The sequence below is a fragment of the Suricata suricatta genome, chromosome 1 (genome assembly GCF_006229205.1).
Source record: "Suricata suricatta isolate VVHF042 chromosome 1, meerkat_22Aug2017_6uvM2_HiC, whole genome shotgun sequence".
Taxonomy (NCBI): domain Eukaryota; kingdom Metazoa; phylum Chordata; class Mammalia; order Carnivora; family Herpestidae; genus Suricata; species Suricata suricatta.
In genome coordinates this window covers 26636508-26659693 of record NC_043700.1, presented here as the reverse complement: position 1 = coordinate 26659693, position 23186 = coordinate 26636508, and the positions used below count along the sequence as shown (strand labels likewise).

The 23186-nt window shown below is 37.9% G+C and overlaps 1 protein-coding gene across 1 annotated transcript in view; it reads left to right on the top strand.

Annotated features, from left to right (window-relative positions):
• PPP2CB (protein phosphatase 2 catalytic subunit beta) overlaps positions 1 to 21532 on the top strand; it is a 32511-nt gene extending 10979 nt beyond the window's left edge. The window contains exons 2-7 of the mRNA XM_029935709.1: positions 11941 to 12150; positions 13723 to 13896; positions 15898 to 15987; positions 16095 to 16256; positions 17872 to 17990; positions 20751 to 21532. Coding sequence (XP_029791569.1) covers positions 11941 to 12150; positions 13723 to 13896; positions 15898 to 15987; positions 16095 to 16256; positions 17872 to 17990; positions 20751 to 20823 — 828 coding nt within the window. The 3' untranslated portion in view covers positions 20824 to 21532. The remainder of the gene's footprint in view (positions 1 to 11940; positions 12151 to 13722; positions 13897 to 15897; positions 15988 to 16094; positions 16257 to 17871; positions 17991 to 20750) is intronic.
• Positions 21533 to 23186: the final 1654 nt, after the last annotated feature.

Genomic DNA, 23186 nt, shown 5'->3' with positions numbered 1-23186 from the left:
CTACCAAAACCAAATAGAGTAGCTTCTCATTAATATGGCTCTGGTGATGGGCACCAGCACAAAAATAGAAATAGAATGTCACCTGTTGGACAGAGGAGATTTTAGTACTAAAAACGTGTTATGCATTCCTAAAACATGGGTAGGAGGAAAAATACTTTGTTCATCTTATTTTATATAAACATCATTCCCAAATTTTTGTTTTTTCAGTTTTCTTCCTAAGATAGATTTGGTTCATAGCAGCAAGAAAGAATAGGTCTTAAATGGGTGAGAAAAGAAACAAGTTTAAATGGAGGGGTATACAGCATTGCGTGCAGCAGTAACAGCTTCCGGCCAGCTGCCATTTACCATCCCCACAGTCATTCACTTCACGGGTTTAAACTTGGTCTTATCTGTGTCCTAGAGATAATTAAAGTTTGGGTGCTAAGTCACACTAAAAATCACTCATGAGGGGCACCTGGGTGGCTCATTCGGTTAAGCATCCAATTCTTTATTTCAGCTCAGCTCAAGATCTCATGGGTTCATGGGTTCAACCCCTGCATTGGGCTTTGCACTCTGGCAGTATGGAACCTGCTTGAGATTCCCTCTCCCTCTCTCCCTCTCTCCCTCTCTCCCTCTCCCCCTCTCTCCCTCTCCCCCTCTCCCCCTCTCCCCCTCTCCCCCTCTCCCCCTCTCCCCTGCCCCCTGCCCCCTGCCCCCTGCTTCTGCGTGCTCTTTCTCTCAAAATAAATAAACTTAAAACCAGAAGTCACTCAAGAGTTAGATATACAATCATGAGGTGAATAAAGGTGGCAAAGCAATCCTGAGGCCGCTATCTGTAGAAAGGCTTCATTTCAGGGTTGCCCTCGTATAGTGCCTGGGAACTTGAATTTGGGGAGAGTTCCCACCATCCCATTACGATTGGCTCACTATGCTCAAACTTTGTGTGCAAACAGTATGATTTCTACTGAGCACATGCTTTCTTCACTTTGGTATATGCTTGGCAAGAGGGTACCTATGTGACCAGCTCCCAATTGCAGATCCTGAGCACTGAGTCTAATGAGCTTCCCTGGGAGACTGTGGAAGCTTACGCCCGATTTACTCAGGACTTTGCCCCCATGTGCTTTTTCCCTCTGCTGATTTCACTTTGTATCTTTATGTTGTAATAAATCATAGCCATGAGTTTGACTATATGTTGAGTTCTGTTGGTCATCTTTGTGAATCACCACCAAACCTGGGGATGGTTCTGGGGGGCCCTGACGCACAAAGGTTTTTACATGGAGAATTCTAAATATCAGGTGAACTGTATACTCTGCCAGTCCAACACATAATTTCTCTGAAGGCAAGCCAAAGTGGTCTTACAACAGTATGATCACTTGCTGAGCCAGGAAACCTGAAGAACGGGTGTGAGTTAAAAGTCAAGATTTTTAAAAACATCAGAGTATCTCTCCAGTGGAGATAAAAATTGGGAGGTGGGATGGATATTACACTGACCTGAGAAGTACTGTCTTCCCTATTAACATAGTTAGAGGCTCAGGGAGTTTTAATTTGAAACATAGACACATTCTGTATCGTATTTTAACTCATCGAGGTAATTTTGTGAAGCCTTTGCTGGTTTAAGATACCCATATATCCTTAAAAGAACAATTGAATGTGATAATACTTGTATTTTGGTGCTTTTTATTTCTTTTTTTTAATTTTTAATTATTTTTTATTTTTTAATTTACATTTGAGTTAGCATATAGTGCAACACTGATTTCAGGAGTAGATTCCTTAGTGCCCCTTACCCATCTTACCCATTTAGCCCATCCCCCCCCCCCCCCCCCCCCCCAGCAACCCCTCTGTAGTCAGTATTTAAGAGACTCTTATGTTTTGTCCCCCTCCTTGTTTTTATATTATTATTGCTTCCCTTCCCTTAATGTTCATCTGTTTTGTATCTTAAAGTCCTCATATGAGTGAAGTCATGATATTTGTCTTTCTCTGACTAATTTCACTTAGCATAATACCCTCTAGTTCCAAGGTGCTTTTTATTTCTATATTTAAATAAGACAGTAAGTGATAAGGGTTGCATATCAAACCATTGCTTTTCAGAGTTGGAACCATCAGCCGAGTGTTGATTTTTTTTAAATAATAGTAATAAATAGAAGACATCAGCTCTGAACGAACATTCTAATGATTGTGCTGTTCGGTTTGATTTTTCTTCTCCTGAACAAAATTGGGAAGCTCTCTTATGGAGTAAACTTGGCAAAAAGGTTGTTTCATTTGTGATTTTAGACATTTTTGAGCTGTTTTTCAGTCCCATGTAGGAGATGATTGACAATTTAAACTTTCCTTCAGTTGTAACTGGAATTACACCTTTTAGTGACTCTGGCTCACATGCCAGTGATGGATCGGGGCAGCAGAGAACATGTGTCGCAGCTAGCCCATGAGATGTAACAGAGTGGCTGAGTGGGACTTCTGAGAGAGTTTTGTAACATGGATAGGCTAGGCTAGTGTGTACTTGTTAGTCTTTTGTCCCTTTGCCTTGCTGAAATAGGGCACCAGATACAGTGACTAGAGATGCACCACCGTTTTGTGACCATGGGTGACAGTTCTATTCACTGCAGGTCACAAAGGTAGATGGAAAGAGTCTGCTACCCTGGTGACCCTTGAGAAGCTACACCAATCCAGGGTGCCTTCCTCCAGGCTTCTCGTTAACGTGAGAAAAATAATCCCACAGTGTGTCTTTTTTCTCCCCCCCAAAAAAGGTAATTTCAGTATTTGTAATGATAATAAAATAATATATTTACCACACAGCTAAAAACCAACCCCTAAAGAATATCAGTTTAGAAAAGGATAGCTATTTCCAGATTATACATGTGGAAGTAAGTCTGCATATTTTTTAAGTTAAAGTAATCTGCACCCATCCTGGGGCTCAAACTCACAATACTGAGATCATGAGTCATATATTCCTCTGACTGAGCCCAGATAGGCACCCCAAGACTGCATATTGTAGAGATACAGACAAATAGGTACCTTATCTAAATGAAGAAAGTGAAAAGTATGTAAATCTAAAGGTTACACAGATTTGAACCAGAAGAGTTCCTATTTCCTGGAAGATTTCTATACATCTACTCTCACTCTAACTATAGGCAAAGAGAAGAAAAAAATATGGGCTTCATTGTTGATAACTCTTGGGAAAGTCTACCAGGATAATATAAGCAGAAACAGTACTTGGTACCCTAGAATCAAAAGGAAACCTGGAGAGGGGCACCTGGGTGGCTCAGTTGGTTAAGCATCTGATTCTTGATTTCAGCTCAAGTCGTCACCTTACAGTTCGGTTCGTGGGATTGGCCCCATCTCAGGCTCTGAGATGACAGGAGCCTGCTTAAGATTCCCTTCCCCTCCACCCTCCCCCTTTCTCTCCTACAGTGTATTTGCAAACTTTCATTGCAATTTGTTTTACATATTCTAACATCAGTACTTACGATTAGTGTAATAGGACACTAATAGTCACTGAAAACAAGTTGAAGTGAATGGGTTACATGTTTTTGCAGAAATGTGAACCTGACCACTATTACATATCTCTCCCTTTCATCTTCCATGTAGGTCAACAGAACAGAAGCATTAACGTAGAGTTGGTTTTTTTTTTAAGCTTTTTAGTTTCCTGACTCCTTTATACTCTTAAAATTTAAGTGCTAAAAAGAGCTTTTCTTTATGTGGGTTGTATGATTGATACTTTATTAGCAGTTAACACTGAAATAAAAAGTTTCAACATAGTCTTATTACTAGTTTCTTCAACATAGTCTCAATATTACATGTTTTGGAACTTTTTTTTTTTTTAATTAGAGCATATGTAAGAGGGAGAGAAAATCTTAAGCAGGCTTCACATTAAGCGAGGAGCCCAGTGCAGTGCTTGAATCCACGACCTTGAGATCATGACCTGAGCTGAAAGCGAGTCAGACACTCATCTGACTGAGCCACCTAGGCATCACACAAGGCTTACAACTATGAAAGCCATCAATATTATAAAAATCTCTTTACCTAGACTTAAAAATAATTTCTTGATGTTAAAATACAGAAAAGTGGGGTGCCTGGGTGGCTCAGTTGGTTAAGCATCCGGCTTTGGCTCAGGTCATGATCTCACAGTTTGTAGGTTCACGCCCCACATCGGGCTCTGTGCTGACCGCTCACAGCCTGGAGCCTGCTTTCAATTCTGTGTGTCCCTCTCTCTCTGCCCCTCCCCACCTCATGATCTGTCTCTCTCCCTCTCTCTCTCTCAAAAATAAATAAACATTTAAAAAAAATTTTTTTAATGCAGAAAAGTATAACTTTAAATTACATTTTTAGTCAATTACTATAAAAATAATTACAAGCCCTCTTTCGTTTAACAATTGAAACAAAGATCGCTAATTCGGAGCTTTATATTCCCACTGTTCTATAGTTTCTTAGGGTTTCTCAAAAATATGACCTCTTAATACTGACTACCAATAGTGATTTTTTTAAGAACTATTATAGTTTGTTCTCCATATATCTTTAGATGATAGATGTCAATAGGTTTCTGTTACCTTGTGTGCTATAAATATTTTCCTAGGCTTCTCCTTTTTATTTATTTATTTTTTGTATAAGAAATTATTATTTTGTTTGGTTGAGCCCATCTAAGCCAGCCTGTTGATGCTAGAGAGTTTATCTTTCCTCTTTTTACCTCTGATGCCTGGCCTACAACATATACTTCGCAAATGTGTGTTACATGTATACATGAATGTTACTCTTCAGGGATATTTTGATGTGCCAGGTGATTGTCGGGTTATTGCTGTGTATGGTGTACATCAAAGTGAATGGTCTGCCGTCCTAACAAATGTTGTCCTATGCAGTTACTGTATGTTAAGTAATGTTTCCTCTATTTTTGGTAATGTTTCCTTTAGCAGATTTGTTCATGTGATTAGCTTGTTAATTTATTAATGTTACATAATTTGACTGTTTTAACTCTGCAAAATCTTGGTTACTTGCTCCTATCTAACTTGAAAAGCAAATGACTTGTTGCTTGCTAAGTAAACGACAACAATTTTCTCATTTTAAGCCTGTTGCCATTGACCTTTTCCCCCTAGTTGATAGTTCCATTGCAGGAGGTTATGTAACTTTTGAAGGTCTTCTGCTGATTGTTTTCTCAGTCTTTAGCTGTTTGGGATTTGCCCTTTGTAAACTTGTTCTTATATTAAGGACTTTTTTTCTTTACACTCCACTCCCCTGATGCGTTAGTGGTTTGACTGGACTTGGCTGACTTTGCTGTAAGTATTTTGCCCTTGTGATCTAAACCAGCTATTTGGAGAACCTAACATATTTAAAAATTGGCAGAACAGCTTCTTGGAGTGGAGCACCTAGATCGTTTTCCTTATTTAGTAGGTGATCATGTAGTAGTTTTAGGACTTAATTTTTTTCATTTATATATCAAATGTGCCCTTTATATCAAGTATCAGCATTAGGTTTCATATGTGTAACAGAAAACCCAAAATAAAGGTTTAACCAAAGTAGCAGTTTATATTTTTCTTATGTATAGGCAAATCTAGAGGTGATATGGTAGCCCTACAAAATTACTAGGAACCCACAGACACTTGCTGTATTATTTTCCGGTCACTGCCGTAACAAAATATTACAAACTGAGTAGCTTAAAACAGGAATATAGTCTCTCACAGCTCTGGAGGCCAGAAGTACAAAATCAAGGTGTTGGCAGGGCCACACACACTCTCCGGAAGCTCTAAGAGAATCTGTCCCTCACCTTTTAACAGCTTCTGGTGGCTCGTGGCATTTCTTAGCCACATCACTTCCTTTTGCCTCTGTCTTCACATAGATTGGGTGTGTGTGTGTGTGTGTGTGTGTGTGTGTGTGTGTGTTCAAAACTTCTTCTGCCTCATTTAGGGCCTGTCGGATAATCTAGGACAAGCTCCTCCTGTCAGAATCCACAATCACATCTTTTTCGTAAGAGGGTAATATTCACAGGTTTTGGTGATTAGGAAGTGAATATATCTTTGTGGATGTTTTTTAGCCTTGCCACATCTTCCAGCACTCTCCTCTGCTGTTAATAGGCAGCAGCTCTTGTCCTTGTGGTCTGAGGTGGCTTTTGGAGTTCCAGGCATCAAATAAACATTTCAGGAAACAGGATGGAGAGTAATGAAGGGCATGGCCCCTTCTTAGGGAAATTTTCTGGTTCCCACATAACACTCCTTACATCTCACTGACCAGAACTTAGTCTCATTGCCGTCTGTAGCTACATAGAGGCTGGTGCTGTGGATGGAATAATTTGTGTCCTCCCAGAATTTATAGATGAAGCCCAATTACCCGTGTGATGGTATTTGGAGATGGGGCCTTTGAGAGGTAGTTAGGTCATGAGGATAAAGCTCCCGCCAATGGGATTAGAGCCCTTATTTAGAAGGGACTCTGGAGAGATGATCTCTCTCTCTCACCATGTGAGAATGTAGCAAGAAGGCATGCCTCTGCAAAAGGGTCCTCACCAGGAATCGAATCAGCTGGCACCTTGGAGTTGGACTTTCCAACCTTCAGGATTGTGAGGAAGCAGTTTGTGTTGTTGAAGCCACCTAGGCTGTGGTATTTGATGTAGCAGCTTGAACTAAGGCAGCCTTCAAGGTGGGAGCATGGCTCCCTTGACTATAACTAGTTTGATTATGGAGAAGGAAAGAGAGACTAGATACTGAGGTTAAGCAGTCTTTGCCTTAGATCACTTCACATTTTGTTAGCTAATGTCAACTGTTCTCCAAAAAAGATATATAAATGTCCATATGTTTATGAGGATATGAGAATAAGCTTGTAAGTGAATGTCTTTTTTGCCAATCTCATGAATGGAAAAGAAGCATATTTTTTTAACGTTTCATTTTTGAGAGACAGCGTGAGCCGGGGTAGGGCAGAGATTGGTGAGGACAGAATCCAAAGCGGCTTCAGGCTCTGAGCGGTCAGCATAGAGCCAGACACGGGGCTCAAACTCATGAAGCATGAGATCATGACCTGAGCCATTTATTTACTGACAAGAAATAATCAGTAACTATAAAGAAAAGAGACACAGCCCAGGGCTGTGATCACCAAGTGGCACCCACTCCTCACTGTACCCTCCCACACCAAGCCATATGAGTGAACCAGCAAACCCCAGAGGGTTTCCACTGATATTCCTCATCTCCAAAAAGAGACCACTAAATGAGACCTTGGTCTCTTGTCTGAGAAATAGTGGAAATAGCTATTGGAAAGAAACGGACCATGAGCAGTGGGCCTGACAGTGACAGAACTGAATGCGTCACAGCTGCCCAAAGACAAGACATTCATTGGGAAATATGTCCAAAGCCTGAGGGTGTTCCCCTATGAGAATGGAGTGAGCCCTAAAAAACCTCAGAAGTGAATGCAGTTTGCAGGCATTCTAGACCCCACACATCCTCCTCTGAGCCCTCTTACCTCCTCTTTTGGCTACAAACATAAATGAAATTAACTACCTCATCTTTAAACCTATGGTTCACGGTGTCTGGCTGGCTTAGCCGGAAGAGCATGCAACTTGATCTCAGAGTCATGAGTTCGAGCCCCATGTTGAGTGTCAAGGTTATTTAAAAAATTCTTTTTTTAACTTGAAACCCTTGGTTCATTGGGAAAAACAAACCAGTCTCACATGTGGGAGTTAATAAATCACCCACCATATATTGGCAGAAATAGAAGGTTTAGACTGAGAGCCACAAAATGAGAATAGCATGGCAAGCAAATTACAGCAAGCAAGAAAGGAACAGAGCTTGAGAAATATTACACAAAGAACCCAAAGTAAAAATAAAAGCAAACCTTACCCCAACGAACAGGAAGAAATTACCCAGATGTGCTCAAGTTATAAAAAAAACTGATGTGGATTAAGTAAAAAGCTCAAAAAAAACATAGCATAGCAGATGAATAGAGATTTAGGAAGCAAGTTGAGGGCAAAAATCAGTAGTAATAATTAGTAACAAAATTAGCAGAACAGAGGTAGCAGGAAAAAAACCTTCCTCCAGAAAGTTAAGATAATCACTAAGAATGCAAGTGACAAAAAAGAAAGACAATATGATTAAAAATAATTCAAATAATTAAAATTTCTTAATTTTAAATTCCAGTGTAGTTAACACAGTGTTATATTAATTTCAGGGAAACAGTGTAGTGATTCAGCAGTTCCGTACGTCACCTGGTGCTCATCACAAGTATACTCCTTAATCTCCCACCGCCTTAAAAACCTCTGAAATAGGAAATTCAACAAACACAGCAGATTCCATATCATGACAAGAAAATATCCCCTAACTTAAGAAATTAAGAGATTTATAAGTCAAAGGAGTGTGATCTTACTAAGTTTCAGAAAATCTTACTCTTTGGTTTCCAGAACTGTGAGAAGGAAAATTCTGTTGTTTCTAAGCTACTCAGTCTATGGCATTTTTATTATAGCATGCCAGACAGACTAAGACATTAGTAATTACAGGATTTATAAACAAAAAAATAACCATTCTGTAGTGTATATGAAAAATCCAAGAGAATCTATAAACGAAAGTTTTAAGTTTTTTGGGGTGCATGGGTTGCCCAGTCGGTTGGGCCACTGGCCTAAGCTCAGGTCATGATCTCGTGTTCTTCAGTTTGAGCCCCACATGCGGCTCTGGTGTCAGGCACCCTCTCCCTGCCCTCCCCCACTGTGCTCTCCCTCTCTCTCAAAAATAAATATGTATTTTTAAATTGTTAAATAAAGTTTTAAGTATTCTAAGAGTATTATATAAAAGTCTGGCATAAGAGATATTTTTAAAATCCCAGCATAGTATCAAATATAGATTACCTTGGATTACGTATGACAGCTGTAATAACATGTAGACATTTCTAGACAATTAACAGAAACCTGACTGAAGAATAAAGGAAATCTAAGTAATTGTCAATACCATATTTATCAGTGGAAAAATTTAGTATTCTAAAAATGTCTACTATATAAATTCAGTGCAATTTGAATCAAAATCTCAACATAATTTTAATGAGCCTTGACAAATTTTTTTTTTAATTCATACAGCAGGTTCTAATGAAATGACCAAAACCAGATAGTTTTGAAGAAATGAGAGCCTCACTTCTCGTTACCATCATTTCTCATAGTAATTAAATCAGTCTGTTATTGATAACAGGGGTAGTAGACCACTGAGAAGGGAATCTGACGCAAGGATGAAGATGCTGACACTTTATTCGGGGGCTGTGTAAGCCCAGGTAGCCCAAAACTGTGAGGCAGTGTGGTATGTGATGCTTTGCCTTGGGAGGTGGGGCGTCTGCCGAATCCAGAGAAATCATACCTCGGAGAAGTGTCCATGAAAGGAACAAACAGGCTGGCAGATCAGTGCCCTCTTCCCTTCTTTACTCCCTGTTGTCACTGGTCAAGGTGCACTCCACCTGGCTCCCACCTATCTCCAGACTGTGCGTCCTGCCTTTACCTGCTCAAAAAACCAGATCCCACATCCCCACATGTGGCATTCCATGCCTGGAAGTAGAGGAGCAACTGCATAGTCAGGGCTCAGCGTGAGGGCCACCCAGGTCCACAACTTCTGCTTAGATGAATTCCTACATTGTCATATAACAAATTCCTTCTGAAATCAAGGTCTATTAAATGTGAAAAACCACACTGGGATGAAAATACAGGAGGGCTGTAGGACCTGGGTGGCTCAGACCCATGTCAACTCAGGTCTTGATCTCAGAGTCTTGAGTTCAAGCCCAGTGTTGGGCTCTGCACTAGGTGGAGAGCCTACTTAAAAAAAAAATACAAGAGTGCCTTTTTGACCTATATCTGGAGGAAAATTTCTAAAATAAGACCCAAGGAGCAGAACCTGTAAAGGAGGAAGAGAGATAAATTTGGCTGTCTTCAAGTTTTGAAACAACCAAAGAAACTTAGCGACCCTAGAAGCAAAATAAAAACACCAGCCCCAAATTGAGAGAAGATATATAAAATGCATAAAACCAATAAAAGGTGAATATTCATAATTAAAACAATTGGTACAACTCTATAGGGAAAATATACACAACCAAATAGGAAAATGAGGCTAATTTTGTGAGTAGGCATTTCACCAAAAAAAAAAATAAATAAAATAAAATAAAATCCAATGACCACTAAAACATTAAAAGCTGCTTAATTTAAAAAAAAAAAAAAGGTGTGCCTATTAGAGTTGCAAATCAAAAGATACTATTTCATACCCATTGGCAAGAATGTTGAAGTCTGTTGACAGAGATGCCAGAGCAGCAAGAACTTCTGTATAGATGTTCAAAATCCATGTTTTTAAGTGCTCTTGAGATGATCACATCTGCAAGACAGGGAAATGTCCGTCCCTAAAATTCTACTCTCCTCCCAGCCTTAAGCTCTCCTCTTCCCGGTCCTACTTTGTTTCATCCTTGGTGTTTGACTTTTGTTGCCGTGTCGTTGTCTCTGCCCTCATCTTACATTGTCTGTCTTCGTTGGTCCAGTTCTTACCTCTTATTCTTCATGGTTTTCCGCTCCTAATCTGCCATAGATCTGGAAACTCTATAAATAGCTTATTGAAATTTTGTACATAATTCCTAAGACACTCTATTGGCAGATTGGTGGGGAGGTACGTAAACCTTTACATAATTGTTTTATTACTTAAGAGGCCTTTTTAATTTTCTCTGATTCTGGGCTCATTTTCTATTAGGCAGAGTTGCTGAGTAGCTGAGACATAATGAACTTTAATTTAATCCATACACTTATTTACATATTTTGCCATCGTTTATGTATAAATTCTGTCCTTCAGGGCTGTCAAATGCTATGGTTTTGTGTGTGTGTGTGTGTGTGTGTGTGTGTGTGTGTGTGTGTGTTTTGTTTTGTTTTCTGAGAGAGAGAGAAAGACAAGAGTACGAGGAGGGGAAGAACAGAGAGAAAAGGAGACACAGAATCTGACACGGGGCTCGAACTCACCAACCATGAAATCATGACCCGAGCCAAAGTCAGCCACTTAACAGACTGAGCCACGCAGGCGCCCCAAATAATGCCATGTTCTAATTTGACTCAAATGTAAAATAGTTGGAATAAGGAAGTTGAATGTTAGCCTATAATTTGGTGCCAGAAATACAAAACATTTGAATAATTGGTATGTAACTTTTCTTTATTGACCTTTTTAAAAATGCAAATAAGATTTTGTTTTAGATAAAAAACTTTTTGAGATGGAATTTCTATTGATATATTTCGATAAATACAGTGCATTCAGAACATACAGCCCACTGGCTTTTAGCATTTTGCAGATATACTAAATATTACCAAAATATTAGTACATTTTCATTCCCACCAAAGGAACCCGTACCACTTAGCTTTTCTCCCCTAGTCCTGTCAGCCTTAGGCACCCACTGATCTCTCTATCTCTATATGTTTGCCTGGTCTGAACATCTCATGTAAATGGAGTCATAAAACATAGGGCCATTTGTGCCTGTCTTCTTGCACTTGACGTGTTCAGAGCTATGGCATGTATCAATACTTCGCGTTGCTGACTAATGCTCCGTCGAACGAGTAATACCACATTTATCCTTTCATCATTTACTGGACATTTGGGTAGTTTCCACTTTTTGGCTATTACGAGTAAAGCTGCCATTAACACATGTAAACTTAAGTTTTCATTTCTCTTAAGTATATGCCTAGGAACAGAATTGCTGGATCACATGGTAATTCTATGTTTAACATTTTACGAACTGCCAGACTTTTCCACGGCAGCTGTGCCGTTTTACATTCCCACCAACAGTGGTGAGAGTTCCAATTTCTCCACATCCTCAGCAACATTTCTTACCTTTGATATTTAGCTATTCTGGTATATGTAAAGTGGTGTCTCGTTGTGGTTTTAGTTTTATGCTTTTATGATTTTCTAAGGCTCCTTTCAGGTATCTTTTCCCCCATATTTTAATACACAACAAATAAAAAGAGAAATGAAATCATTAAAGGCCTTTTTTTTCTTTTAACAGGCTAAGGAAATTTTAACAAAAGAATCAAATGTACAAGAGGTCCGTTGTCCTGTTACCGTGTGTGGAGATGTACATGGTCAATTCCATGATCTTATGGAACTCTTTAGAATTGGTGGGAAATCACCAGATACAAACTATCTATTCATGGGCGACTATGTAGACAGAGGCTATTACTCAGTGGAGACTGTGACTCTTCTTGTGGCATTAAAGGTATGATTAATGAAACATTAATATTTTTTGGAGGGGGGTCAGGCTTCAAACCAGCCAAAGACGAGGATGACGGTATTGCAGATCATCTGTTATATTTATGATCCATTTAGTTTATAGCCCCTTAAAATATAATTGTTTCTTTCACATCTTGTAAAAGGAGAGAGAAAGGAAAATAACATTGAACTTGATCATTCCCTTAGGTAATCCACAGCTGAGGTCTTGGAATCGTTTTTTTACTTAGTCAGGTATCCTTCATAATTAGTCTTTTTTTAATTCTTGCCTTGAGAAGTCTATTATTCTTGTCTTTTTTTTCTATCACACAATACATATCTTCATTGCTTCATAGCTTCAAATAGTGTAAGTGTGGTAATTAATGTTTCTGACCTCTCCAAATGTGCCTTGCATATGCTTTGAGATTAAATCTGTTATTTAGCACTTCATCTTTGGTCCCAAACTCTTCAGAGATTCCATATAGCCTATAGAATGAAACCCCGTGGTTGGCCCTCTAGTCTAGCCTGAATTTACCTCCTAGTAGTTGGTAGCATAAACTCTGTATTTCAAACCAAAGAGTTTCAAAACACTCTGCCTGTCTCATTATTTCCTTATCTAAATTTCCCCACAAGATGACTCTGATTTCTTACCCCCATCTGTCAAGAGTCCGCTTAAGTCCTACATTTTCCTGGAAGCCTTCAGCCAGTTTTAGCCTTGTTCCTTCTACTCTCAAGTACTGGGAAACTTAGTCTTTCACTCCTAATTTATATTACATAGTGGTTTATTGCCTTGTAGTATTTATGTCTCATAGCTGCATAGTAACATTAGTCCCTAAACAGCCTAAGTCATGTATTACCTCTATGTGGACCTGGCACCTACCTTCAAACACTAAGCTTAATTTTGGACATATAATGGTTAGTTAATAAATATATAAATTGAAGTATGTATTTGCTTTTTAGTTAATTTGGTTTATAAAATCTGATGCTTTTTCATACTTCTTATCACACTCCTAATTAAATAGTATGCTTATAAGGTATGTCTCTGTGTTTTGTTATGAAAAGGAGGCTATAAATACATAGGAAACCTTGCCCAGATTTGGGAAGGGCCTATTTGTGTTTTTGTTAGCAAATACAGTCTTTCTGTGGGAAATAAAAATTGAAAGGGGAGAGAGAAGTTGCTGTATAGTGTGATTTGTGTCTCAGGTCCAAATCATTGACCTTTGGTATCCATTTATTAGTAAGATATCATAGTGTTCTGGAAAGACCTAGAAGACTGGTGATTATTTGAGGATGAAAGAAGACATTAAATACCAAGAATCAGATATAATTTTATTAATATTGATAACAGTTAATAAGGGTTCCAATGAGGGTGGTATAAATAGTAATGAAGAAGGAATATAAATATTTCAAAGGTCAATCGATAAAGAAGGAGAAAATGTTTAACTCTGAAAAAGAATTAGCATTTAAGGTAATACAAAAGAGAAGGAAAAAAAAGGTAATACAAAAGAGCCATTTAAAGAAAGATGTTAAGCAAATTTCTGACCTAACACTAATACCAAGAATTTTTTTGCTTTTCCTCCAGGTACGTTATCCAGAGCGCATTACAATATTGAGAGGAAACCACGAAAGCCGACAAATTACCCAAGTGTATGGCTTTTATGATGAATGTCTACGGAAGTATGGAAATGCCAATGTTTGGAAGTATTTTACAGATCTGTTTGATTATCTTCCACTTACAGCATTAGTAGATGGACAGGTGTGTGTGCTTATATGGTTGGGGCGGGGAGGAATAGAAGAAAAGCCATGTTTTTGTTTTCCTCTTTAAGATTTTCTGATAGTAATTTAGGGTTTAGATTTACATGACATGCTACCTACATCTCCTTAGCTTTATCTGTCTCTTTTCCTTGTAATTAAAATTTTAGGATATGGAATTGGGGATAAGTTTTATGCATATTGGAACCAGCAGATATCTCTGTTGTTGGTCTCAGACGTGTGAATATTTTGGCCAAAGAATTTGCTAGTATGCTTTTTTTATTATAGATAAATACCATAAATAAATGCTTAAGACCCTGATGGGCAATACTAGTAAAGCAAGGCTATTTTTTAAAACTAGCTCCACAGGTATACACAGTTTGCTGATTACCATTAACTTTCTATTCCTATTTTCATGGTAATTGCAGGCAGTAATATTGTATATCACACCTTCTTCACTAAGAAGGGCATCTTTTCTGGCATTTGGGTAGCTCAGCTGGTTGAGCGTCTGACTCTTAATTTAGGATCAGGCTCACGTCATGATGCCAGAGTTGTGGGATTAAGCCTTTAGTTGGGCTTCATGCTGACTGTGGAGCCTGCTTAAAATTCTCTTTCCCCTCCCCAGCTCCCACACACATTCTTGATTTTGGCTCAGGTCATGATCTCATGTTTGTGGGATCAACCCCCTTGTCAAGCTCCATGCTGAAAGTGCGGGGCCTGCTTGAGATTCTCTCTCCTTCTCTCGGCCCCTCCTTCACTTGTGTTCTTGCTCTCAAAATAAACAAACATTAAAAATACAAGGATAGAGGCAGAAATGGGTACCAAAAAACACTAGGGAATGAGAAGGCATTACTATCAGTGTGGATGTGGTTACTTACATACCAATAACAGGGTACAGCTTTATTTTGTTCAACTTGTAAAGATAGATGAAATTTATTTTGGCAAATTAGTTTTTAAAGAAATTAGGCCAGTGTAAATAGACTGCTAAACATAGAAGAAATTGGAAAAGTAACCAGGTCTAGATAGGTAAGTAGGCAAATTGTACCAAACCTTTAGGAAACATCTGTGTTTCAGAGTTTAGGAAAAGATGGAGCGCTTCAAAGTTCATTCTTTGAGGCTAGTATAATCTCCATACCAAACCAGACATGGCAAGCACCAAAAAATAAAACTCAGTTCAGTAAAATAAAATATAAATTGAATAAAGAAACTTACGTTGACTATACTTAATCAGCAAAACACCAGAAATCTCCTCAAAATCAGGACAAAGATGCCCTCTTAAAATTGTATTATCTCTCTGATCACAATCCCTAGAGAATAGGTCTTGGAATAGATATTTTATTCCCCTCCCCCCAAAATTTAGATTTTTCAGTTTTGTTTTGGAAGGTCTAACCTGTGTACTAAAAAGAATAAACATTAAGAAATTAACAAATATTTTGCTAACACGATTATGTACTCAGAACTCTTAAGAAAGCTGAAAAACGGAGTAAGAATTGATAGTGTCTTTGCTATAAGAAAAACAAAAAATTCTTATATGTCAGAAAATGTAATGGTGAGTCACAAGAATGGAAATCACATTCACTAAAGAAGGGGGAAAAACACAATACAGAATATTTAGGAATATAAGGGGGAAGTTTTTTTTAAGTTTGAGGGAGGTAGCGTGCATATAGCACACATGCACAGGAGTGGGGGGTGCGCAGAGAGAGGGAGACAGACCATCCCCAACAGGCTCCGTGCTGTCAGAACATAGGCTGGCTGGGGGCTTAGTTTCAAGAACCATGAGATCATGAGCCAAAGCGAAGTCAGATACGTAACCAACTGAGCCATCAATAGCTCGCTCTCATGATACAATTTTTGTTTCCTTTTCCATTGTATTTTATAAACTTTCCAACTGAGTATTATTAAACTTTATTTTAAAAAGGAGAGCTATTAGGATTGACATTTATAACTGTTGCTGACTCTCCATTAATATTCAGTATTTAACAAAATTTTTTTAATTCATAAACAGATATTCTGCCTTCACGGTGGCCTCTCTCCATCCATAGATACACTGGATCATATAAGAGCGTTGGATCGTTTACAAGAAGTTCCACATGAGGTAATCTTAGTTTTAATTTTAAAAAAAAGTACCACCACACTATGGTAAAGCTAAAGGAGTTAAACTTAACTGTCAGTTTATAACTTACACTTAATTTTCTTGTCCAGGGCCCAATGTGTGATCTGTTGTGGTCAGATCCAGATGATCGTGGTGGGTGGGGTATTTCACCGCGTGGTGCTGGCTACACATTTGGACAAGACATTTCTGAAACATTTAATCATGCCAACGGCCTCACACTGGTTTCTCGAGCTCACCAACTTGTAATGGAGGTACGTCCTTTTGCTACAGGATCTTTAATAAATCTGTATCTCTGGAATAAGGCTTCATGAAATATTCCTCCCTATTACCTAAATGAATGAAGAAAATATTTGGCTGGTTTTAGCAGGTAGAGAAAGAACTAGTTGGCCAGAGAAAAGTTGCAGAAATATTACCAAAAAATTTCCTTATATCCTACACTGGGATTCCTCAAATAAAAGAATTTTCATATACTTTCATCTTTGCTTATCATTCCATCTCTACCTTCTAGTTTGCCCTCCTCCGTGCACACATTACTTTCTTTTGAACTTAATTTGAATGCCAGCTAAAGACATGATACTCCTTTGTCTCCAATTTTCGGTGTATATTTTGCAAAAACAGAGTTTTCTCTTAAGACAGTATAGTTCTTACAGTCCAGAAATTGGCATTGATGTATTACTATGATCTAAACACTTCATTTGAAGTTTTTCTATCAAGAACATTAATGATATACTAAAAATTTAATTATGTATGTGCATGTTTAATCCAGGATCATGCTGTATTTGGACTCCTTTGTTGCAGAAATAATTCCTCAGATTTTCTGTGTTGCATAATGTTTATATTTTTAAAGACCTCACGCAATTCTGTTTTATAGAAATAGCCTTCATTTGTGGTTTGATGTCCTTATGATTCAGAACAGGCATTTTGGGCAGACATATTGCAGAATAATGTGATATGCTTCTCAATGCATCATATTAGAGTCACGGAATCTGTTTATCCTATTGTTTGTTGGTGGTGGCTGCCAGATTTCTCGACCATGATGTTACTATTTTATAAATACTAAAGGAATAGAAATAGAATTTTATCCTTTCAGATCAGTAGGGAATGGCTTCAAGATGTTCGAGAAAACTTCAGCCCAAGTGACGCAGGAGGAATGAGAATATGGTTAATAAGGAATATAAATTCAAATGGTAAAAATAAACCTAATTCTATCAGTAATCATAAGAGATGTGAATGGATGAAAATTTCTACTTCCCAAAAATACTGAGACTCTGAAGTAGATAATCAAAATTCAGCTGTTACTTGGGATGAGTCTAAAACATAATGGAAAAAAATAATAAAACTTAAAACATGACACTGCAGCGTAGATTTTTATCCAAAATACAACTAAAAATGTGAAGCAAAATAGGCTCTAAGATAAAAGGTATAGTTAGAAATTTAAAAAAGGTCATTACTATTGAAAACTGGCCCAGGGATCTAGGGAAGAAATAATTCTAGCTTTGTGTTTACCTAGTAATAAATAGACTCGAATATATATAAAGCAAAAGTTGATATAGTTTATATGGAAAAGTTATGTGAAATCTTGCATCATTGTGGGAGAAATTTTAGTACCCATCCTGGCCAAGAGCTTAAGCATAGGACTAAGCAGAACAGCACCGTCACTGAGCCTCCGTGCCCCAGGACCCTGTGCCCGACAGTTGAGTGTTCAGTGCAAGTGCACAGTGTTAGGATGGATGCCATGTGAGGTGACATAGAAGACTGTGTTTCCACCAAGAATATTTATAATTTTTGATTTAGTTTTCTGAACTTACCTGTGTCGAGATTATAATTATTTTATGGTGAAATTTTGTGGGTTTTTTAATGCTGCAGGGATACAATTGGTGTCATGATCGGAACGTGGTCACCATTTTCAGCGCGCCCAACTACTGCTACCGTTGTGGGAACCAGGCTGCTATCATGGAATTAGATGACACTTTAAAGTACTCCTTGTAAGTAACTTAATGTTATATACAATTTAAAAACTGTGTTTAATTGCTTTTAGAAGGAAAATTTTAAATGTAGGTAGAGGATTTCTGGGGCTCCTGAGTGGTTCGGTCAGTTAAGCTTCGAACTCCAGATTTGGCTTAGGTTATTTTTTCAGTGCTTTGGATTGAGCTCCACACTGCCGGCTTGGGATTCTGTCTCTCCCTGCCACTCCCCTGCTCAGACATGCTTGCTCACTTTCTCGCTCTCTCTCAAAATAAACTCTTAAAAAAGAAAAGAAAAAACAATTTAGGATTTCTGCTTCTGGAATAGTGGAGTGAAGAACATGGCAAACCCTCTCCCCAACAGAGGCAATCTGGAAAAAGTGATTTTAAACAATAATTAAATGTTTTTGAATATTCTAAATGCATACAGCCCATAGAGAAACATTCTAAAAAATCTACTAAATCTCAGTAGTGACAGCCACCATCTGTGGTATCTGAGCCATAACATGTCCCTTCCCTCTCTTTCCAGATCCCTCGTACAAAACCATCCCACAATCATTCTACCCTGGACCCTGCTCAGACTTTTTTCTGGTTTTAATCTTTTAGCCTCTGTTAACTACACAACAGAGTTATTTAGAAGTTCCCTCTCTGTAGGCACATGCTACTTGTTGGTCAGAGGTGGTGCTGAAGCCTCCTTGGTCAGTAAAATTTTAGAGCCCACCCTTATCTAGTGAGAAGGCTGGTAATGTATGTAGAAGTTGCTATCACAGTTGAAGGAATTTACATTTTGGCTCACAATTCAATCAAGCACCAGTATGTTGGGTTTTGTTTGTTTCTTCGATTAGTCGTGAGAGGGCACAACCATAAGGATGGCACGTAGAGTAGTTTTCCAGTAGTTTTGTAGTTTTCCTCTATCAAAAAATAAACTTTAGGGGCACCAGGGGGCTCAGTCGGTTAAGCATCCGACTTCAGCGCAGGTCATGATCTCACAGTTTGTGAGTTTGAGCCCTCCATTGGCTCTGTGCTGGCAGCTCGGAGCCTGGAGCCTGCTTCAGATTCTGTGTCTCCCTCTCTCTCTGCTCCTCCCCTCTCTGTTCATGTTCTGTCTCTCTCAAAAATAAATTAACATTAAAAATATTCTTTTAAATTAAAAAAACTGTTTGAAAAAGTGAGGTTAATCTAAATACACACTCTTCTCAGTTTAACTAGAGTTATTAAAGGAATTTAAATGGCACACTAGAAATTATGCTTTATTTTTTAAATGCTCGTTTATTTAGATAGGGGAGGGGCATAGAGGGAGAACCCCAAGCAGCCTCTGCACTGTCACCTCAGAGCCTGACATGGGGCTCTGACCGTGAGATCAGGACCAAAGCCAAAATCAAGAGTGATGCCTAACTGACTGAGCCATCCAGGCACCCCAAAATATGCTTTTAATAAAAAAGCAGTTAAAGTAGGAACCAAGAAACAAGACCAAACAATGGCAGGTATAAATCCAGTCACATCAATATTAAACATGAATAAGTGGTTTAAGTAATGCACTCAAAAGGCAGAGATTACTAAATTGTTTTTCTAAGATCCAGCTTTATGATGTCTACAGGACACATAATTTAGATTAAAAACAAGTAGGTTAAAAATAAATCAGGTGAAAAAGGTTAGACCATGCCAACAGCAACCACATGACTGCTTAACTGGTTAAACTAGTATCAGACAAAATAAATTTCAAAATAAAAATTTTTACATAAAGACATTTCACAATGATGAGACTCAAACCCTTAGGAAAACATACTAGTTACAAACATACACACTTAACTATGGAGCAAAAATGAACAGAATCAAAGGGAAAAGTAGACAGTTCAACAGTAGTTGGAGACTTATGGCACCTTCAGTGACAGAACTAGGCAAAAGATTATAGTTTCTTCAGTCTTCTAGTTCACTGCTAAACTAACTTAACATATAGGGAGCACTCTACCCAAATGCGCTAAAACTCATGGGATTCAATGAAAGCAGTGTTTGCAGGGAAATAACTGTAAATGCCTGTATTAAAAGTTAGATTCTTAGATCTCAAGTCAGTAACCTAACTTTACACTTGAAGGACCCTAGAAAATGAAGAGCAAACTAAACCCAGTGCAGACATATGGAAGTAAATAGTAGACAAATAGAAAAAAATCAAAACCAGAAGTTGATTCTTTTCCACAAATTAAAAAAGCCTTGATTGGCCAACCAAAAATGAATAAAGATTCATATTACCAAAAAATCACTGCAGAATTTACTGAAATAAGAATTATAAGAGAATACAATGAGTAACTGTATGACAACAAATTAGGTAACTAGGTGAAATGGACAAATTCCTAGAAAGAAAAACTGCCAAAATTGACTCAGTTAGAAAATCTGCATAGTTGTAAACAACATGCGGTAAAAATGGGAAACCAGCACTGATCTACAGTGTCATCTTTTTTTTTTTATTTTTAAATGTTTATTTATTTATTTTTGAGAGACTGAAAGAGACAGAGACAGCATGAGCAGGGGAGGGTCAGAGAGAGAAGGAGACACAGAATCGGAAGATAGGCTCCAGGCTCTGAGCTGTCAGCACATAGCCTGACGCGGGGCTTGAACCCACAAACCGTGAGATCATGACCTGAGCCGAAGTCTGACACTTAACCGACTGAGCCACCCAGGTGCCCCTACAGTGTCATCTTAAAAGGATTTGAATTTGCAAGCAAATTAATCAATAAACTATTTGCTTTGTGTTTTTTGTTTTGTTTTTTTTTTTGCCACCGATAGCCTTCAGTTTGACCCAGCACCTCGTCGTGGAGAGCCTCATGTCACCCGGCGCACCCCAGACTACTTCCTGTAAACTCCTCCTGGAAAATCCTGCCTTTGTATATGGAAGTATTCCTGGCTTTTTAAAATATATATATTTAAAAACAAAACAAAAAAAGCAACAGTAATCTATGAGTTTCTGTAACAAATTGGGATCTGTCTTGGCATTAAAACCATATCATGGACCAAAATGTGCCATACTAATGATGAGCATTTAGCACAATTTGAGACTGAAACTTAGTACAACACTATGTTCTAGATCGGTCAGTCTTCACAGTTTGCCTGCTGTATTTGTAGTAACCATTTTCCTCTGGACTGTTTAAGCAAAAAAGGTAACTAACTCCTTCCTCTCCTTTTGCACTTATTTGGAAATTTTAGTTCTAGTGTTTAACTGGCATGAATTGATACAGTTGGAGTTTTATTTTTAACAAAAATTTGCAAGCTAACTTCCACTTAACCCATCACCCTTTATTTTATTGAAACGTATAGTTAAATTAACTGAAGAAAGATTCTTGGGAGTATGTTGTCATAACATTTAAAAAGGTTTCCCTTCATTTAAACTAAATTACTGTTTTATGTTGATCTGCATAATTCTGTATATTTGTCATGACAGTGCTTGCATCCTATTTGGTGTACTGAGCAAATAAACTTTCCATTTTAAACAGAAACGAGTTGGTTCACTGGGGTACACTTTAAATGAAAGTTCTGCTTTTTGACACTTAATAAAACCTCCTGATGTGCGATAAAAAGTTGTGTTGGGGTAATTTAAGTGTAGTGTTCTCTGTGTAAGGCTTATTTTGAGAAGAAAAATTGGGATAATAGGTTTTTAGACCATAGAAAAGCCATTTTAAGATAAAAATATTACGGACACCTGGGTGGCTCAAGTCTGTTAAGCATCTGACTCTTGATTTTGGCTCAAGTCATGGTCTCACGCTTCAAGAGCTTAAGTCCTGCACTGGCCTCTGCGCTGACAGGACTAAGCTTGGGATCCTCTCTCCCGCTTTTTCTGTCCCTCCCCCACTCCTGGTTGCTTTTTCTTTCTGCTTCTCAAGAATAAACATTTTAAAAAATAAAACCCAAATATATGTTATATTTCTCTAGAAATTACGGTCATCTCCAAAAGAGTTTAGTGAAGGAGTATAGTAATAGCACCATTGCTGATGTATAATAGAAGTTCCAAGTAGGGAAGGAAGTACAGCGTCGGTGTTGAGAGAGTGTGGGAGCTTAGAAGACACAGAAAACTAAATTTTTTGGGTTCTCTATTTAAAGACAAAAGGTCAAACTTGATATTTTTTTAATCCAGCTATATCCTAATTACAAGGCACATGCCAAAACAAAGTCCAATAACGTTGAAAATAAAAAGATGCAGTAGACCAGGAAGATCCTGGAATAGAGCTACATTAGTAAAATAGACAAAATTTAAGAACACAAGAACAATGCAAATAAACAGTTAAATCCTAATTCCAAACCTGTATGTATATGCTAAAACCTCAATTTAAAAGCAAAAATCCTTAGAAATCAAACTGACAAGTTTTCATTAAAACAGATTTCAACTCCTTATTAAATCAAAGATGTAGAGTATGTCCTTAATAAGATTGCTATAATAAACATGTAGATCTCTGCACCCTAACAATATAGATTTTGTCAAATTTATATGGAAAAGTTATAAAAATTGGCAATAAGTCCCTAACTCTTAAAATTTTTCAAAAAAAATTGATAAGACACCAAATTCTGACTGCATTGCAATTTAGAAAATAGCAAAAATCAGACAACAGGCTACTCTCTGTAGATAATCTGAAAGACTCCATCAAAAAATTGCTAGAACTGAGGCATAAATTTAGTAACATTGCAAGATACAATCTCAATGTACAAAAATCTGTTGCATTTCTGTACACCAATAATGAAGCAAAAAGAAAAATCAAGGAATCGATGCCATTTACAATTGCACTATAACCATAATATACCTAGGAATTAACCTCACCAGAAGATGTCAAAGATCTGTACTCTGAAACCTGTAGGACATTTATGAAAGATGACAAAAAAAAAAGGGAAAACATTCCATATTCATGGATTGAAAGGAAAAGTAATGTCTATACTACCCAAAGCAATCCTCATATTTATTGCAATCCCTATCAAAATACCACCAGCATTTTTCACAGAACTAGAACAACAGTCATAAAATTTGTATGGAACCACAAGAGACCCTGAATAGTCAAAGCGATCTTGAAAAAGAAAAGCTGGCATCATGATCACGGACTTCAAGTTCTATTACAAAACTGTAGTGCTCCACCACAAAAACGGATCAATGGAACAAAATAGAGAACCCAGAAATAGACTCACAAACGTAACGGCCAACTAATCTTTAACAAAGCAGGAAACCGTCTCTTCAGCAAATGG